This window comes from Benincasa hispida, chromosome 8 (assembly GCF_027475165.1).
Source record: "Benincasa hispida cultivar pf3 chromosome 8, pf3_genome.v1.1, whole genome shotgun sequence".
Classification (NCBI taxonomy): Eukaryota; Viridiplantae; Streptophyta; class Magnoliopsida; order Cucurbitales; family Cucurbitaceae; genus Benincasa; species Benincasa hispida.
The window spans coordinates 34,738,249-34,758,918 of record NC_143485.1 but is presented as its reverse complement, the minus strand read 5'-3'; the positions used below and the strand labels follow the sequence as shown (position 1 = coordinate 34,758,918).

General features: G+C 35.4%; 1 protein-coding gene across 1 annotated transcript; it reads left to right on the top strand.

Annotated features, from left to right (window-relative positions):
- The first annotated feature begins 6,189 nt into the window (after window positions 1-6,189).
- LOC120083026 (30-kDa cleavage and polyadenylation specificity factor 30-like) lies at window positions 6,190-19,162 on the top strand. The gene is made up of 7 exons (XM_039038513.2): window positions 6,190-6,784; window positions 12,274-12,657; window positions 13,599-13,761; window positions 13,867-13,977; window positions 14,703-14,771; window positions 17,693-17,779; window positions 17,987-19,162. Exons 1-7 carry the CDS (start codon window positions 6,378-6,380, stop codon window positions 18,890-18,892), a joined length of 2,127 nt encoding a protein of 708 aa, XP_038894441.1. The 5' UTR covers window positions 6,190-6,377; the 3' UTR covers window positions 18,893-19,162.
- The last annotated feature ends 1,508 nt before the right edge of the window (window positions 19,163-20,670 follow it).

Below are 20,670 nucleotides of genomic sequence, written 5' to 3'. Positions count from 1 at the left end.
AGATAAGGGAATGATCATATACATAGGTGCACCATAATTTCAATTGATTAAAAATATAAAATTATTCGCCTTTGTTTTATTTAACATGTCTAGGATCGTGAAAAGAGAAAATGTTGATTTAATAGCTTATGAAGAGACATTATGAATCAAATATGGATTCTGTAGAATTTCTTAAAGGAAATAAACCAATATGAATCTTCAAGAAGAAAAATGGACTAATGATTCAATTAACAATTTTTAAATTTGGATTAGTGGTTGTGAGATATATGTAAAATAAGACATCGAATTTCCTGATGCATACTCTCGTATGACCAAAATAACTACTATAGAGTTTTGGTAGCATTCGCAACAATACTAGCCATCTAATGCATCATATGGATGTAAAAAATCACAATCCCGAATGGTGACTTGGAAGAGGAAATATATATGTGACACCACTTAAGGTATGTAAACTCACGAAATCTCTATATGGTTTTAAACAAGCTCTTAAACAATGGTATGAAAAAAATTATAACACTTCAGTAAAAAAATATTTTAAAGTAAATTGTTGTGATACATATGTTTACTTAAAGTTGTTTGAAGCTGATTGTGTGATCATCTGATTGTATGTTGATAATATATTGATTTTTTTATACAAATATAGATGTAAGTAATAATACAAAATTATTTATGTCCTCACTGAAGGAGTAATATAACATGTAACGGAAGACTTCAGAATCAATAAGCACTTAAACTACGTTAAATTTGAGTTTTAAATATGTTATTCATATGACATTCATAAGAGGGTTTGAAACACATATTACCTTTGAAGATTTCTTCCACGAATTCAATAGAATTTCACCAAGATTGAGCTTGAATCTTCAAAAAGACCACCACCAAGATCTTCTCCACTATGCTCAAGAAGGAATGTGTGGTGGAAACACTTAAATCAAGCTAAATTGAGGATGAACTAGTGAGGGTTGTGTAGGGTTTTCAGAATTTTCACTTCAGCAAGACATGCAAACCAATAGGACTGTATGGATGGCACCACCTACTTGGTGATTATTGCAAAATTCAATTGGATTTTGGTGAGAATCCGATAAAATGTAGTTAGTGATTTTTCTCAAAAAATGGAAAAATCCACTAATATGATTCATTTTATATTTAAATTAGTTTTATAAGATTAATTCAAAAATAATTAATTTCAATAAAACTAATTTTAATTTTTAATTAAACTTTTAATTAAAAGAATATTAATTTAATATCTTAATATTAAATTAATAAAACACCAATTTCACCAATATAAATCAATTTCATATTTAAATCATAATTTAAATATTAATTGATTCTCCATTTTCGTTTAGTTTTAGTTAAATTAAATGTTTTTAATTGTACTATATACAGTCGATTGAAACCCCTAAAATTGAATTTGAACATTTCAAATTCATAACCCTAATTTTATACATCAATACTCAATTTGTTATTCCAATTGAAGAGTTAGTAGAGGGACGTAATGGATCTACAGATCATGAGCTCCAATGATTTGTATTTAATTCGTTAAATTTTTTAATCGAATCAATTACTATTCGTTAACTATCAAGGCACACCACTATAGCTCGATAGTTGCACTCTCCTCACTGTAGATATATTTCTATCCATGTAAACCAAATCAGTAAGTTGATCCTTCATAGGTCGTTCGTAATTACAACTGAGTCAAAATTACCATTTTACCTCCATCTTGTTCCTAAAGTTCTCACTGACCCTCTAATGAACAATTGATTCATAACACTATTTATGAATCATGTCTCTCTCTATTATAAGAAGGCGAGGCCCCGATTATTCAGGACCTGGAATCAACACTTAAGAGAACAACCTATCTGCTAACCCTAAAACGGGTCGAAGTGAATTCCATCTTGCAGGGTCATGTCCCCAACTATCTATCCAGTCTTATTCCTAAAATGGAAAGCTTATTGAGCAATGTTATTGGACTACTCTCATCCATGTAGATCAAAGGATAATCCTGAACAAACAGGAGTTCATAGCTAGCTTAGGATTAAAATCGAGTTATCCTAGGTTACTTTAGTATGAAATAGTCAGTTTTAGTAGTAAACGGTCGTTATAAAGAAAAGTGACTATTTCGTGATCCAGTCTTTATGCAAACTCATTGCATAGGATGCTCCCACTCATATGTCTCTACATGAATTATCTGTGGATCACATCATTTGTATTACCTATACAAAATGGGCCGCATCCAATAGTGTCACCAGGAGGAGAGACCTAATTTCATCCATATACTTATAGACTATTTAGGTTATATACTATTAACTTGATCCTGTTTATGTCACCACATAAAGTTAAAGTATTCATATTATAGCCATGAATATGTTTATTGGATTTTCATAATGGAATACAATATCAACAACTTTATTGAATAAAATACTCAATAATATTCTATTGATAAATAGAATGTTTAACACAAAATTTATGAACTACGAGTTCTAGGACATTCCCAATACTCATAATTTGAAATGAAATAGGTGAAGGTAATGTGATACTTGTGTTAAGGAAAATTGAAATGTTTTTTTTTTTTTATATATATCAATCACACATTGAAAAATGCTAAAGAGATTTGATTGCTTTAATGATGCTCCTGTAAGAACATCTTATGATGAAAAATGCTAAAGAGATTTGATTGCTTTAATGATGCTCCTGTAAGAACATCTTATGATGATAGTTTGAATCTTAAGAAAAATAAGGAAGATAGTGTTTCTCGATCTGAATATGCAAATATTATAGGAAGTGTTATGTTTTATAAACTATACTAGATCTGTTTTTGCATATGTTGTGAGAAGATTGAGTAGATATACACATAATCCTGATAAAGATCAATTGATTCCTCTTCGTTGTTTATTAAGGTATCTTAAGGTTACAATAGATTACTGTTTGCATTTCAATAATTTTCTGCTATATTAGAAGGATGAGGTATGCAAACTGGATAACATAGAATGACAAAGTAAGCTTTACTAAAGGATATGTGTTCTCATTAGGTGGAGGAGCCATTTCATGGAAACTACCAAAGCAAACTTATATAGCAAAGTTCACTATGGAGTTTGAATTTATTGCTATAGAATTAGTAGGACAAGAGGATGAGTGGCTTAGTGCTTACTGGAAGATGCATCGTTATGTGGGGCATTTGTACTAGTTTCTTTGCATTGTGATTCACAGGTTGCCATAGAATTGCTAAGAATCGTGTGTATAATGGAAAAAAGAGGCATATATGCCTCAATCATGGAGTTGTGAAACAGTTGTTGAAAGATGGAATTATCTCCATAGAATTTGTGAGGTCTGAGAGGAACTTGGTGGATCCTCTAACCAAAGGCATAATGAGGAGAATAATTCAAGAATCCTCAATGTGCATGGGACTCAAACCCTTAAAAACTCCATAATCCTTTCTTTGGGTGGTCCAAGTACGGACTTGATGGATAAAACTAAACCCTTAAAAATTTCATAGCCCTTTCTTTGGGTGGTCTTTATATGAACTTGATGGATAATTACAAAATATTTATAGCTCAAATTTTTAGTGGTTTGTCTTTGACAGACTTCATGAAGTTAGTCCTGGTATGGATTAGATGTGAAATCTCCATAGCATAGTTTTTGAATGGTCTATTGCTATAGACTTGATGAAGCAATAAACGTGAATGTGAAGCTACGACCGCCTTCTATGAAAGAGTTTAAGGGTCTTTTTCTAGAGTTTTCATGTTGACCCGAGGTTCTATGTTCATGATCTTAAATAACATGCCTTTATTGTGGAATCAATGAAAATTTAAGGAGTAAAATGTGTTGTGGGGGTCTCAACTGTAGTTATTGAAAGTTCAAGAGGTAACTCATTCTCTCTAACAAGGTTATTGCCCCATTTCACTAGGCATCAATTCAAATCGTCAAGATATTGATATTTAAGTTTGGTCTCCTAACTTTGCTCAGAAAATAGGTTTTATAAAATGAATTTTTGTTTTGTCTGCTATACCATTCATTCCTGGGGGATTGTTGGGAATGACTAACATAGTAAAAGAAAAGAAAATAGAGAAAAGGTTTTATTACCATTTGAAATTAATTCCAAGAATTAATTTTTTGTGATTAGTTCCAAGAATTAATCCCAATTAATTCTAAAACAGTTTTAAAATTTATTTCAAAACGGTTTTCTTTTTTATTTTGAGAATGAATATTATCTTTTCTTTAAAATGGTTTAATTGTTTGGGTGTGAAGCATATGGCCTCTTGGAACCAGACTACTATTATGAAGTTGCTCTAGTTTTTCTTAATTAAATCGGGGTCACTTTGGGTGGCGTGGGTGGAGGCATATATTTTGCGTGGGCGGTCGTTGTGGGCTGTTAGGAGTGAGGTTTGGAGGTCTTGGTGCTTGAGGGCTATCTTGCGAAGTAGAGATAGATTCAAGCATCTGGTTCGTTTGATGATTGGCGATGGACGGTCTTGTTTTGTTTGGTGAGATCCTTGGCTATCGAGGGGCGCGGTTTTGAATTGATACGGGTCTACGGTGGTTTATGATGTAAGGAGTAGTTTGGAAGCGCGGTTGTCGGAGTTCTTAGATGGTGAGGGAGGTTGGAGGTGACTTACAGTGTCTTGGGAGCTGCTTGAGATCTGGGGTTTTATCCAGGCGGTGGGGCCTAGGGTGAGGGAAGAAGATTATTGGGTTTGGGTGCCGGATGCTAGTGGTCGGTTCTCTATCGCTAGTGCTTGGGAGAGTATACGTCCTCGTCGTCATAGGGTGTCTTGGGCTGATATTTTGTGGGCGGGGGGTGGTATTCTACGTCACTTCTTCTGTGCGTGCAGTGAGGGATAGGTTGGGTACGTGGGATTGGTTGAAGAGTTGGGGTGTCTTCTGTGTAGGGGAGGTGTGGAGTCGCGGGATCATTTATTCTTTTAGTGTGGGTTTGGGAAATAGGTGTGGTCTAGTGTATTGCGTCAGTTGGGTTCGACGCATCGGGTGGCTGGTTAGGATGTAGAGTTAAGTTGGTTGTGTCAAGTGGGGTCGGGTAAGGGGGTGCGTAATAAGTTGTTCCGTGTTTTCTGGTGTGCGTCCATATACTACATCTGGCAGGAGCATAATCGACGGCTGCATGGAGGTCGACCGAGGTCGGTGTCTGCTCTGGTTCACCTTATGGTCTCCACGGTTCGTGTTCGTGCTACTTCCTGGCGGGTTGACTTTCTTAGTCTTATCTAGTGTGTGTACAGATGTTTTTTTTCCTTTTGAACTTTACATTATTCTCTGTTTTGTTGTAGCCCCTAGTTTATGGGGTTTTGGGTTCTTCTCTCTGCCTATCCTCCAGGTGGTTTGCGAGTTTGCGTTTATGTGTTGGATTTGTTCTGATCTTATCCTGTTGGCTTTATTTTGGTTTTGATGTCCTGTCTTTGCTTATGCTTTGATCCCCAGCATGTGGGATCCTCCTTGTTATTGTATAATAATATCACCTATTCTAATAAAAAAAATATTATCTTTTCTTTAAAAGGCTCTAAGTTATTGAAAAAAATATATGAAAAAATTGATCCCCTCTCTTCTTTATTTCTCTCTGTGGTCTGAGCATAATTTCCTATGATTCTATTTTTTTCTTCGATGAATGCACACTTGAGCTTGGAAGCTGTGTTAACCTTCGGGAAGAAAGCACCAAGGTTGCGCCGAATTTTACTTTCAAGGGAATGGATTTTCTACGACATGATTTGACATTTGATTCTACGTGGACCGAGAAAATAAAGAAAGACATTTCATTTTGGTTAATATTTGAGAAAATAATGACATATGGCAAAAAGTTTTTGCCAACACGACTTTCCACTCAAATTTTCCCTTTTTTTTTTTTTTTGAACTTCGAGTGCTGGAAATTGGGTTGCTTCAAGTGTTATGTTGTGTTGTGCATACGTTATTCAACAACCAATTAAAGTAGCCTAGGAGACTATTTAGAATTAATTCTCAAACCTCGAAATTAAAAGGTTTATTTTGAAATTTGAGAATTTCATAGATCAAAAATATATTTTAATCTGAATCTAAATTAATTTTATAAAATGCATAGAAATATCGTTCCATATTCATATTTTATCGTATATCCATAAAATTGATAAAATTGAAACGTTAATATCCATGATATTTTAATCCTAGTATAAAATTCGTCATTTTGACCAAAAAAAGTTAATCTGCGAGGGTTTTAAAATAAATATATCCGACGGAAAAAGTAAATGAAACCGAATACCGAAATTGGTATTCTTCCTCTCTTTGCTTCAACAGCAACTCCGTTCAAGTCCACTGCCACTCTCCACTCTCTGTTTCTTAGTTTTGAGCCATGGTCTGCTTCAGAACCCTAATTCCCTAACCATTTCCCTTTCCTTTTCTTAATGGAGGACTCCGATGGCGTTCTCAGCTTCGATTTCGAGGGTGGCCTCGATGCCGCCCCCACGAACCCCGCCGCCGCCGCCGCCGCCTCCTCCTTGCCCCTCATCCACTCCGACTCTTCTGCCCCGCCCGCCCTCTCCAATTCCGTTCCTGGCCCCCTCGGTCCTGCTCCTACACCTGAAGCTCCTGGTGCCCCAACTGGCAACGCCGGCAGCCGGAGGAGCTTCCGGCAAACGGTTTGCCGCCATTGGCTCCGCAGTCTCTGTATGAAGGGTGATGCTTGTGGCTTCCTTCACCAGTATGATAAGTCTCGGATGCCCATTTGCCGGTTCTTTCGTCTTTATGGCGAGTGCCGCGAGCAGGATTGCGTGTACAAACATACCAATGAAGATATCAAGGAGTGTAATATGTACGTTTTTGGAACTTGGAATTCAATTTGTGTCTTTAATTTCTTAGCTGTTCGTTACGATTTATATTTTTGGTTGCTTAATTTCCTTGTACTCTTCTTCTAATTGGAGGTGATCAATGTCTGCTTTCATCGTTTATGCTCTTCTTCTTTATCCCTAGTTGTTCAATTTATTAGTGTCATATGCAGTTCATAGGTTGTAGACTGGGTAATTTCATTTCATTTTTTTCATTTCGTTTTTAAATAAGAGGAGGCAATTCTGCAGTATATGAAAATTCACAAACAAAATCTACTTTCTCCCATTAGGAGTATACAAAAGAGCATCAAAATTGCATAGGAAGAACAGTTACACAAGTCGTTAGACAAATGTCACCATGAAGAGAAACTTATCCAAATCATAAGCCTTCTTCCTATTGTAACGAAAAACAACAAAACGAAGAGCACATTATCCCACTATCCTTCAATTTAGGAGGCACTATCCTAAATAAAAGACATTAACTTCAACTTAAGAAAAACTAATTTAATTAATAACTTGCAAAATAAGTTTGCACTAATGTTCAACACTCCCTGCCCCTCCCTCTTAATGCAAACATACAGCCAACAACACCAAGTATACTTTTGAATTGCTACTTCCATTCAAGAATGCCTCTAGCTTCATTATGAGGATGAAGTTCATCTTCACAAAAGCCATCCATTAAAAACTAACCATTTATTTAATTTTACCTTATAGTTAGATAAATAATTGGGTCGTGTTCTCGGTCTAGAAGACCTACGAACAACAGTCTCTATATCTTCATCTACCTCAAAGTTTTCTTCAGGATTACCATTAATCCCCTTTCCATTCGATACACCATTAGTAAAGAAAGGAGACATGTCAACAATGTCTTCTTTCTTTTTTGCATCCATTCGGTATGACAAAACTTCGTTAAAGACCACTTCTTGAGAAACAAAAACTTCTCTTGACTTTGGATCCATACATCTCTATCCTTTCCTGTGAGTATCATATCCAACAAAAAGATAATGTTTTACCTTTGGGTCTCAGTTTGTAAGTTTACTCTTTGAAACATGAATATAACTAATTGACCCAAACTCTCGAAGATAACTCACATTGGGTTTCTGATGATATAGTACCTCAAAAGGAGATAGATCCGTTCCCGACCATGGAGGTAAACGATTTATGACATGACCAATTGACTGAATAGCTGCTGCCCTTAGCTGCCTTGGAAGATTCTTTGCATGCAGCCAAGACAAGCACATAGAGGTAATATGTGCTAATTTATGATCAACAACTCCATTATGTTGTGGAGTGTCAAGACACATCATTTGGCTCTCAATCCCATGCATTTTGCAGTAATTTTGAAACTAATCAGACATATATTCTCCCCCATTATCTGTGCGAAGACACTTTATTGGCAACATAAATTCCTTCTCCACTTGCTCCTTGAACAGGATAAACTTGAAGAAAGTCTCACTTTTAGCTTCCAAAAAATATACTCAAGTGAAACGAGAAAAAACGTCCACAATGACCTTAACATAACGACAACCATAATAGATGGGTGTTTTAGTTGGGTCCCATCAAATCTGAATGAACTAACTGCAATGCACCGGTAGATCTGTTATTTGAATTTGGGAAAGGAAGATAATGTGACTTGCCGGATTGACAATTAGGGCAAATCACATCATGGTGTATTTCTTTGAAGAGAGAAACATCGTGAAGAAGCTTTTTCATAGAAATTCTTTCCAACAATTGGTAACCAACGTGGCCTAGCCAAGCATGCCAAAGTATTGCACCATCATTCTGACTTGTCTTTTCAACATACGCATCACTTGCAGACAAACATTAAGAGAATCTTTCCTCTTTCCAATGGACAAAACATCACCTTCAAAATTCTTAATATCAAAAACAATTTTCACATCATTTTGACCAAAAAGAATATACCTTCTAAAGTTGGTAATCTGAGAGATTGAAACCAAATTTTTCTTTAAACCTGGAACGTGATAAACATCTTCAAGAGAAACACCATCAACATTTGATGCACTGTTCTCAACATTAACATGCCCTTCTTCAATAACAGGATGTAAGGAATTGTCAGTCAGCATAATTACTCTTCCTCCTTGGTGAGCACATACATTAGAGAGGAGAAACATTTCCAGTTGCATGATGAGAACAATCGAAATCAACAATCCAATCTGTATTATAATCTATAGAAATATTAGCATGCAATTAATGGGTTGATCAATAGTTTCAATTGATAAGCATTGTGTTCCCATTTAATTTGCTCAGGTTTATTACTTTCTTGTACAATATTTGCTTCTGCTTCTTTGAGGTCCACAAGATAATTCGGTTTAATATGACCTAATTTTCCATAACGACGACACATCACCTTCACCTAACAATCACATTTGATGTGTCCCGGCTTGCCGCACCTAAAACATCCCTTCAATTTGCCCTTGGACTGCCCTTCAACGTTGGAATCATTGCTATCATTTGAACAATGTTTGGAAGACTAATTGACTCTTCCCTTGTCTTTTGTATAAAGAACTTCCACCTCTGGATGAGATTGCTTGTTGTTGCTAAGCATTTGTTTCATCAATGCTTCTTGATTTGAGAGCAAATTTTCCAACTTAACGATAGAAGGTTGATTTACCCAGCCTTGTATTGAAGAAATAAATGACATAAACTCCTTTCATAGTCCAAAATAAGATAACGACGCAAACAAACATCACTAATAAGCTCTTGTTTGTCCAACTCTGAGATTTCAGAACATAAAGTCTTAGGGTCTGTTTGGTAGGCAACTCAGATTTTGTTTTATGTTTTTAGTTTCATTAAGTTTAGCGAATTTGTGTTTTGTCGACAATCTGGATTTTGTTTTCGGAAATTGTTACCGGATTCTGTGATCCCAACAATGCAAATTCTAGAAATATTTTTTTTTATGTTTTCAGTATATCCATATTTTGAATTCAAGATTTTAAAACATAGAATTATATTAAAAATGATGAAAACAATAACAAATATATTATTTCATGTTACAGGCTCAAGTATTTTTGTTAAATTAAAATATGTAATATATTACATAACATATATTATATGATATTACAAAATAATAATTATACAAAATTTTTAACATAAAACAAGTTCATAAATGATTAATTAGTAATGGTTTATTTTCGACCTAGTATGTGGTGAGTAACTAAATATATTTTCAAACACATTTTGAAAAATTATTTAAATTGGAATTTAATTTTTGAATCTACTACCAAACATATATTTGAAAACATGAAATACAACTCTGTTTTCTTTAAACCCTTTGTTTTCAAAATTCTATTTTTAGATTGCCTACCAAACAGGCCCTTAATTTTTAGAAAATATTTTGAAACTGAAAAATTACTTTGAGTTGTTGGAACAAGTTCATTCTCTAAATATTGCAATCTCGTCGTTTTCTTTTGAGTTAACAACCTTTCAAGTATGTTCCACACTTCCTCTCATCACGAACATACTCTATATACTCCTTGTCGATAGAAGTTCGCAAAGCGAATAAAACTTTGCTACACTTGACCTTCTACTTCCTCCATGCCTTAGCATTCTGCAAAGTATCTTCTGGAATTGAATTATCACCGAAACCAAGACCCCACAAATCTTGTCCTTGAAGAAAAGTTTCCATACATAGCCTCTAATAGCTATAATTATCACCGTTAAGCTTGTCTACACAAATGTCGTTTCCATTGTGCATCTTCACTGAGTATTTAAACTCAAATATAAAACAAAGAACTTGAACGCTCTTATGCTATGTAACGGAAAAAAAAAAAAAAAAGCAAAGAGAACGGAAGGTGGAAACAAAAGATAAAATGTTGCACGGAGGATCAAGTGTTTCAATCGAGTTCTATATATTCTTCTCAATCGAAGTGGAGACGTTACAAGTATTTATAAGCAAATAATAAACTGCCCACTAATGCACTAACCTTAAAATTCTAGCACTAATCTTGAAAATCTCCCTTAATCAATCCACTAAACCATTATGCTATCATCCTCCAATTTCGGAGGCACTACCCTAAATAAAAAACATTAACTTCAATTAAAGAAAAAACTAATTCAATTAATAACTTGCAAAATAAGTTCCCACTTATTTTCAACACCTATCTCTATCCTTTCTTTGTTATCCGAGAATACCTTTTTAACCATAAAAGCCCATGAGATGGCCTTAGCTGCATTAATCCAAAGAGTTTTGAACTTGTTCTTTAAAGTTTTTGCCACCCAACAACTGTATCATTATTTTTTTAGTGGAACCATCATGGACTTATGAAATTGTTTCTTATCCAAAGAAAAATGGACCTAAGAGAGACAAACAATGAAAGAGTATTCCTACGTCTTTGCTATACGAGCAAAGTAGTAGTAGATATTGGTGGGACTTGTTTGAATGTATACTTCTTCCCTTGGGTTTTCCTTCCATCAATGAAATTAATGATTCTGCAAAGATACTTTTAAGTGTTATGTTTAAGCATGCTTATGGCCTATGAAGCACATATATTTCATGTGAGGCAAAGAATCAGTATCAGACACGTATCGGATACCGATACTTCCAGATACTTCCCAGATACGTATCTGACACGCGATTTGACGTATCTATTTCTATGCATATTTTTTTTAAGAAAAAAGACAAGTAATTCATCTAATCTTTTTCAATCTAAAATTAGGCAATCTATTTAAAAAGCTCACTACTTGAGGTCAAAACTAAAAAAAATAAATAAATAAATAACGGACCAAATCCTAGACTAGAATCATCCAATCTTCATTTTCACATTTGAGTCCCCACAAAGTCCACCAAAATATAAACTATTTGGATATCTTCAACAATAAGTTCTTCGTTTATCTTCATACTTCTCCCTCTAATCTTCTTCTTCTTCTTCTTCTTTGCAATATGAGTCACTTTTCTATTGCATTTTATTAACTATTGTACTTCAACATCTTAAATGTTGCTTTTTTTTGTATTGTATTTCAGTGTTTGTATTGTATTTTGTGCTATTGTTATTAACTTGTATGCTAAATTTATCTATATCCTAGATTTTTTTAAAGAAAAAAATGTATTTTCAACATATCAACATCCTCGTTTTTTTAGAAATATATATATTAAAAAAAATATAAAAAAATGACGCATCCTTAGACGTATCTGTATCTTAGTTTTTTAGAAATTGACGAATTACCGTATCCGATCGTATCCTTATCGTGTAGCTATATCTGTATCTGTGCTTCATAGCTTATGGCTTTAATATGAACATACCTATTACATGTAAAGTTGATGTTATTGTTAGATATATTTAGGTGCTAGATCATGAGGAATCCTCATTCAGGTTTTTACAAAATATACTTGGATAAAATTTATTGCAATAACATAATCTTTTAAATTAATTTCTTAAGTACATCTTTTTGGACCAATTTTTGTTCTTTTGAAAACATTGGATGTTATTCATCTGAAGGCTAAACACTGTAACTGCAGGTACAAGTTTGGTTTCTGTCCAAATGGTCCTGATTGTCGGTATAGGCATGCAAAGTTGCCTGGACCTCCACCTTCAGTCGAAGAAATCCTTCAGAAAATACAGCACATAGGCTCATACAATCATGGTCCCTCAAACAAATTATTTTTACAACGTGGAGTTGGCTTATCCCAACAGAATGAAAAATCTCAGTTTCCTCAGGGTCCGGCCCCTGTTACTCAAGGAGTGATAGGAAAACCTTCTACAGCAGAATCTGCTAATGTCCAACAACCGCAAGTTCAGCAATCTACACAACAAACCAGCCAGACTCAGATACAAAGTCTTTCTAATGGCCAGCCCAATCAGTTAAACAGAACCGCAACGTCTTTGCCTCAAGGAATATCTAGGTGTGTATGAATAGCTGAAGTATTTTTGCATGTTACTTTAACTCAGATTCTGTATAGTATGGAAACAATGTTGCAGAGATGTGTTATTTAACCTCCTGTGTTCTTATCATACTTGTGCTTTCATTTGGTTTCTTTAAGCCCCATTAGTCAATTTTTTTTTTCTTCATATCAATTTGTAGTCCTTGGACCACAAGAATCTTTAGTTAGAATGAGGTTCTAACCTGGTACCTTATGAGATTCTGAGAAGAGTTCCCCCTTTGATGAGCACAATGAGCTGCCCCTTGGGCTTGGTGAATGTTCTCATCTTTCTATTTCTTTCTTTTTTTTTTCCTCTTTTTTTTTTTTCAAATATCAGAAAACTTGCTTTCAGTGAGAAGAAATGAAACAATACAGAAGGGGATGAATGTGTCATCTTAAGGTATTAGTTATTTAAAATATTCTTTTTCAATTAAATTTTATGCCAAAGCTTCATTACAGTATGCTCATGCTCCATTTCATTAGCATCTAATGTCAATTGCCAATTGTCAAATAACTATTTTTACACACACATTTATGGCTATGTTATTGATTGGCTAGAATCTGATGGCTCATAGCTCATAATCTCTTATGCTAGGGTCTCTTTAAATCGTTGGACTGAGACTTCTTACAGACTTTTTTTTATTTAGTTTGCTTTAATACTTGAAGTTGATGGAGTCTCTCCAGCTTCTGTAATTATACTCCCCTTCTTACTTATGCCAAGTGGAGCTGTTTTCTGTAAAACTCAATCAGCAAGGGGGTGCTCCTTTTTGGTTCTGTAACCTTTTCCATTCATCTTCTGATAAAGACATGTGGCTACTCATTTTTAATATAATTCTGCAAAGCGATTTTTTTTTAAAAAAATCTGACTTTCACATGACCCTTTTAAATACTCTGAACGACCTAATTTATTTTTGAAAGATCAGGTACTTTATTGTTAAAAGTTGCAACCGCGAGAATTTGGAGTTATCTGTACAACAAGGGGTATGGGCAACTCAAAGAAGCAATGAAGCTAAACTTAATGAAGCTTTTGATTCTGCTGATAATGTTATTTTGATTTTCTCAGTCAATCGGACTCGGCATTTTCAGGTGCTAATCATTCCCTATTGTGTTCGTGTGTGATACTACTTGGTCGTTGGGCAACAAAGTTTGCTAGTTTGAGATAATTGTACTGATTTACTATTGGCTGCTTAGGGTTGTGCAAAGATGATGTCCAGGATTGGTGGATCTGTCAGTGGGGGCAATTGGAAATATGCACATGGAACTGCACATTATGGGCAAAACTTTTCGCTCAAATGGCTTAAGGTTGATATTTCATTTCTTAGATCTATAGTTTTATTTAGAAATTTACATAACTTATGTACCTCACCATGCTGTTGCATTTTAGTAAGTTGCAATAATGCTAATGGCAGTGTGCGCTCTCTCTGTCTCTCTAAGAAATCTAATTTACTCTCAAAGTTCATCAATGGAGTGCTCACTAAAAATGAAACTAAATTATTTTTTTTTTAATTTGTGATAATGAAGGTTTTATTTTTCTTGCAATCATTAAAAGATGTATGAAAAAAATCAATGGTTCACTTGTATCCTAGAAATAGGAAGAAAACTTGATCAATTTCTCAATCTAAATCCTACGTCCTAGACAAAGTTTTTAAAACTTGATCAAGCTATTTCCAATAGTAACTGGTGTATGTTTTGTTCATTATAATTATTTGATATTCTTATTTAGGATAAATAACAGCTTACCTCCCATGGGAGAGTACATCATACTTCTTGGAGCGTACAATCCTGCTCCTCTCTCTCTCTCTCTCTCTCTCACTGCTCTTTTTTTTAAAAAAGAAAAATGATGTTATTTAAAAATATATATACAATGAAAAATGCATTTTCTGCGACATCTGGAATCTAGCTGAAATTTGAACAGATCCATGATCAAGCTCAAAGTTCAAATTAAATTATGTTGTGAAGGATGCTTTTGTTGCAGTCAGTTTGAGTCCTGTATGATGCAGTGAATAATTTGGCTTTGTTACTTGCAGTTATGTGAACTATCCTTCCAGAAAACGCGCCATTTGAGGAATCCGTATAATGAAAACTTACCAGTAAAGGTATAGTATCTTAAGCTTGATGAAGAAAGATTTCTATTTATATTTACATCTGCAGATGTTTTCTTTATGTTCTTCTTTTACTTTTATTGTGAACTTTTGAAAATATTTCTCACTTCTTTTGTTCTTTTATGTTTATGATTATTGATTATTATATTGTTATGCACTTTCTGGTGATAACATTTTACCGGTTTTGTTGAAGTCATATTATCTGAAAGCATACTTAAGAACTCTGCCCCATTTGGACTATGCGATCTTTATTTTACTTATCTTCCAGGAATCATCTCTCAGAGAGTGCTAACATGGTTGATACAATTATGAGGGATTGCAATCCTGTTTGACCTCACTCTTCAACATGAGAGCATGAGATTTGTCAAGAATTTGAGAAAAGCACGTCCTCTAACAGCAATTGACTAACATTTGACTATCAGAACCATTGCAAGTAATGCAGGCTTCATTTCCCTGCTAAAATAACCACCACTTCGTGAATTCTTTCATCGACTGCAAGTCTGCAATTAAAAATGGCCCAAATATGACAGACTTAAATAAAGGTTTGGATCCAACAAAAGTATGAAAAACTTCCAATGGAGTCTTGAACGTTATCTCAACTCCTTATTGGTATTGTCAAATTGATTAAAGTTTGGTATTGTCATATTCTCATATTGATTAAAGTTCTTGACAGAAATACTGAGCTTGTCTGTTAGCCCCTTCAGAGCTAGGTTAACTACATTTCACCCAGAGTTAATGGGAAGTAATGCACCAAGTTGTTTGCTAGAGTAGACAGCCTTATCCTTTTAATAATAATAATAATAATGATAATGATAATAAGACTATTTTAGACTAACAAATTGCTTGGGGGCAGTTCAAAACATCCCTATGGGGCTGGAAACAAGGACTGCATCTTCATCAGTCTTTTTTTCTTTATATATATATATATATATGTATGTATCTTTATTCTTATTTTTGGCAAGAACACCTTAGTGTGTCTTGATGCCATCCCTACTCTCAATGCAATATATTTCTTGATTTCTTGGATTGGGGGAAAGGCACATAAAACTACACCACCCAAGCAAAGTGAGGTTCCGAAAAGTTGTTAAATATTGTGATTAAAAAGTATCAATACATGGTGAGATAAATGAAATATATAATTGGGCATAAATAAGTTTGTGGAAAAATTACATTGATATCATGTTCTTTTCAAGAAATAATAAATGGAAATAGGAAAATATTTTGTCAAAAGTACTGAGAAGTCCAGAAGATATTTTTTTCCCAGTTCAAGACACTGGAAAATATTTTGGATGGGTTCTCGTGTAAGTCTTTCTTTCAATGTTGTATTGATCCTTCTCCCTTAGGTGTGTCGGTCTTTTTGGTGTTGTGGAGGATTAAGGTTCCTAGAAAGGCGAGACTTTTTTCTGGCAGGTTTTGCACGGTCGTATTAGCACGCTGGATAGGCTTGTCTGAAAATTGCCATTGTTGTTCGGGCCTTTTTGCTATATTCTCTTTGAAAGGTGGAGGAAGACCTTGATCATATTCTTTGGAGATGTAGTCTTGCAAGCGTTGTGTGGGATTCTTTCTTTCAGACGTTTGGCTTCATGTGTGCGTGTCATAGAGATGCCAGTGCTATGATCGAGGAGTTCCTCCTCATTCTGCCGTTCAAGAAAAAAGGCCAGTTTCTTTGGCTTGCTAGTGTTTGTGCGGTCATTTGGTCCTTCTGGGGGTGAGCGGAACAGTAGGGTGTTTAGGGGTGTGGAGAGAGATCCTAAGGAATTATGGTCTCTTGTGCGCTTTCATGTTTTCCAGTGGGCTTCGATTTTGAAGGCCTTTTGTAATTATTCCATGGATATGATTTTGTATAGTTGGAGTCATTTCTTGTAATGGGACCTCCATTTTTTTTTTTGTGGACTTGGTTTTTTGTATGTCCGTGTATTTTTTCATTTATCCTCCATGGAAGTGGTTGTTTTTCATTAAAAAAAAAAAAGACACAGCAAAAGGAGGCTGCAGGAAAAATGTGTCAAAAAGGTGATCAAGGCAATCACCTGATTGGAGGTGCTTCGTAGACTAACTGCACCATGGTTTGCTTTCAGCCTGTCACCATAGGCGATCAATTGTGCTCACTTTGAAGATGCTATTAAATGCTAGGACTTTCGTGGAAAGGCCCGATGCAGGTTGATCATTTGAGGTTAATCATTTCGTTAATTCATTCATTTTGGGTACTGACTGATAAATTTGTGAATTCACTTTGGAGACTAGGAAATCTGCCTTTTAGAGAGAAAGGCCGGTTTTTGTAGTTTGCTAGGATGTGCACTATGTTGTGGGATATTTGGGGTGAGACAAATACGAGAGTGTTTAGAGGTCTAGAGATGGACCCTAGGAAAGTTTGGTCCTTAGTTAAATTTCATGTTTCGCTTTGGGTTTCGGTTTTAAAGCTTTTTTGTAATTATTCCCAAGGTAACATTGTACTTAGTTGGAAACCCTTTTTGTAGAGGCTTTGTTTTTTGTGAGCTTGTTTTTTTGTATGGCCTTGTATTATTTCATTCTTTCTCAATGAAAGTTGTTTCTATAAATAAAATAAAATAAAAAATTGGATAGTGTCATTTGATAGTAGTTTTGTTGAGAGGAAACAAGATGATTTTCTGGAACATTGTTAATGCTGTTTGTGTATCACATGGGATGGCTTTGATGTCTTCACTCGAGTTGAAAGCCATCTCGTTTATCTTTCAAAATCGTTCAACTGGCACCCTATTTCTGCTCATTTGGCTTGAAACTGCTAATTGTCTTGGTTTGTTTCCTGTCTACCATCCATATGTACTTGGAGGTTGATTGTTTGAAGAATTGATATTTAGTTCTTCTATCTTGTTGAGAAGTCATTGTTAACATTGGATACTAAATGAGCCATTATTTTTATCGTACTCTTACAAGTGCAGATCAGTAGAGATTGCCAAGAGTTAGAGCCCTCTATTGGTGAGCAGCTGGCTTCTTTACTTTATCTTGAGCCAGATGGTGAACTGATGGTATGCTTGATTTGTTCATTTTGGTCGAATCAGAAAACTCTTAAATACATTCACATCAGAAAATAAGGATTACATATGCAAGCAGGCGAGGAAGGAATTGAAATTTGAGGAAATGGATTATGGCAGTTTCTGCATTTGTTATTGCGCAATTGTGTGGAATAGCTCTAGCTGGAGTTCTCAATTGTGTTTTCTTATTTTTGTGACCAGGCTGTCTCAATAGCAGCAGAAGCGAAACGAGAAGAGGAGAAAGCAAAGGGAGTTAATCCTGATATTGGAAATGAGAACCCGGATATTGTCCCGTTTGAGGATAATGAAGAAGAGGAAGAGGAAGAAAGTGAAGAGGAGGAGGAGGAGAGCTTTGGTCAATCCGTTGGTCTACCAGCTCAGGGCAGAGGGAGGGGCAGGGGAATCATGTGGCCCCCACATATGCCAATGGGGCGCGGTGCCAGACCCTTCCATGGAATGCAGGGTTTTCCACCTGGGATGATTGGTCCGGATGGGTTGTCTTACGGTCCTGTTACACCTGAAGGATTTCCCATGCCTGACATTTTTGGTATGGCCCCTCGTGGTTTTGGTCCCTATGGTCCTAGGTTTTCCGGTGATTTTATGGGTCCCCCATCTGCTATGATGTTTCGTGGGCGACCTTCTCAACCTGGGGCCATGTTCTCCCCTTCTGGGTTTGGGATGATGATGGGTCAAGGACGTGGTCCCTTTATGGGTGGGATGGGAGTTACCGGTACGAACCCAGCTCGACCTGGTCGTCCTGTGGGTGTGTCTCCATTGTATCCACCTCCTGCAGTACCCTCACCTCAGAACATCAATCGAGCTGTTAAGAGGGATCAAAGGGGACCGACTAGTGACCGGAATGACAGATACATTGTGGGTCTGGACCAAAACAAGGGCCAGGAGATGCCGGGTAGTGGGTATGATGATGGAATGCAATATAAGCAGGGATCAAAAGGCTATTCTGATGAGCAATATGGAATGGGAACCACCTTTAGAAATGAAGAAAGCGAAAGTGAGGACGAGGCACCTCGGCGATCAAGGCATGGAGAGGGGAAGGAGAAGCGGAGAGGCTCAGAAGGAGATGCGACTGCAATCTCTGATCAGTGATTAGTTGTAGTAAGTTATATCTGACCGAATAGCCTCAGTTTTGCCACTGACTAATGATGCCTTCCTGCTTAGGCAAGATATCAATGAACTTGTAAGTTCTAAAATTGAGGTACTAAGATATCAATGTAACTTCATCATTTTTCTTCCTCTCTCTCTCTTCATTTTAAACCATAAAGGTATACATTTTTAAGTAGTCATTCATACATTGTTTTACAAATTTGTAAAAGAACTTTCATTTGAAGTAAAGAATCTCATAAAGTTGATATTCAATGATGTGAAGTTATGTCTTCTCCTTGGCCCTCCATTGTTAATCCCCATCCTCTCTCCAACTTCTTCCTTCCTATAACAGAAAGGAAAGAAAAGGGGGAGTGTGAACTTAATGACAGCAATGGAAGTTTGTACAAAGCATGACTATTACAATCTTTCTAATGCATCATCCAAATGTGTTGTCTGTTATGCCAAGTCTTTTCCATTTGTGATGGATATTTGACTTTTGTTCTGGTTTACCCTTCTATTAGACAGATGAAAACCAAATTATTCTTTTTCATTGCTATGTCAATTGTTTACTTCTATTTCTGATGTAATGTTTTATTTGTGTTCTTATATTTTCTAAGCTTCTTCAATAGCACCTCATATGGCTGGGTTACTTTGATGGCCATATCTTCAATAGCTTCAATCTGATGGAGCTATTTAAGAGGTTTCTTAAGGTTTCAATGAAACCAAACCATTGATATGGAAAATAGAAAGCTGACTTCAAGGATTAGGTCTTGAAACAAAGCCTTCAACCAAGATTTTTGTTTAGGGGTCTAAGATTAAATTAGGATTATATTAGACTGAAATATCATGATATGCTTGTGATTGGGAGGAGAATGAGATTAGTGAGAAAATCATGGTAACTTTTCAATATAGACATGACCAATTTTTTATGGGTATCTTTCTTAATAGGATGAAGAATCTCTATTTAGAATAGGGTTGGAATTGATTATGTGAAGGAAAACAAATTGATTTGTCAAGAAATAGAGATTGGCAACAATTTTTCTCCTTATTTATCTATTTATTTTTTTTAGCAAACAAACCAACAACAAATCAGACCAGCATGCTCCACCAATCCCTTCCTCGCAAGGGAGTGCAACATGAAATTCTCATCTCACCTTACATGAGAGAAAGAAACATTAACTAACCCGAAGACCATCAACTTAAATTCGTCAATAGAAAAGGATACTTCTAATTGTTCAAAGAAGGACCAATTTTTTCTCCTTATGTTCACTTGGACTTCAATTATGTAATGTGACATCCAATTCAACTCAAATATTTACACCACTCTCCTTTGGATGTCTATCATAGAAAAATACGTAGGTAAAATCAGTGTTTTTTAAAGCTCAAGGCCCAATAATGCACAATAGTCTCAGGGGATTTGTGCGTTTTTTTTTTTTTTTTTTTGGTAAGAGAGCATAGTTGAAGTTGAAATATGAAAAGAAAGATCCCTAAACACAAGAATTCTGCATTTAGGCTTAGTAACTTTGATGTTTTAAGTTCATAGAGAAGAAAAACCATAAATACTACTATTTCTATTAGTAATGAAAAAGACCTAGGACATAGGACTTTGAGCCTTGTAGCTTCATAAAAGGTGCACACAGTTTGAGTCTTGCTTTTTCAAGGTGGGACGCTAGACCTGTGCTTGAGCCTAGGTGCATCTAAGCGTGTAACCAAGACGGCTTTTTAAAACACTGATTAGAACCTTAACAACCAAAAATCATAATGGAAAAAATAAATATATT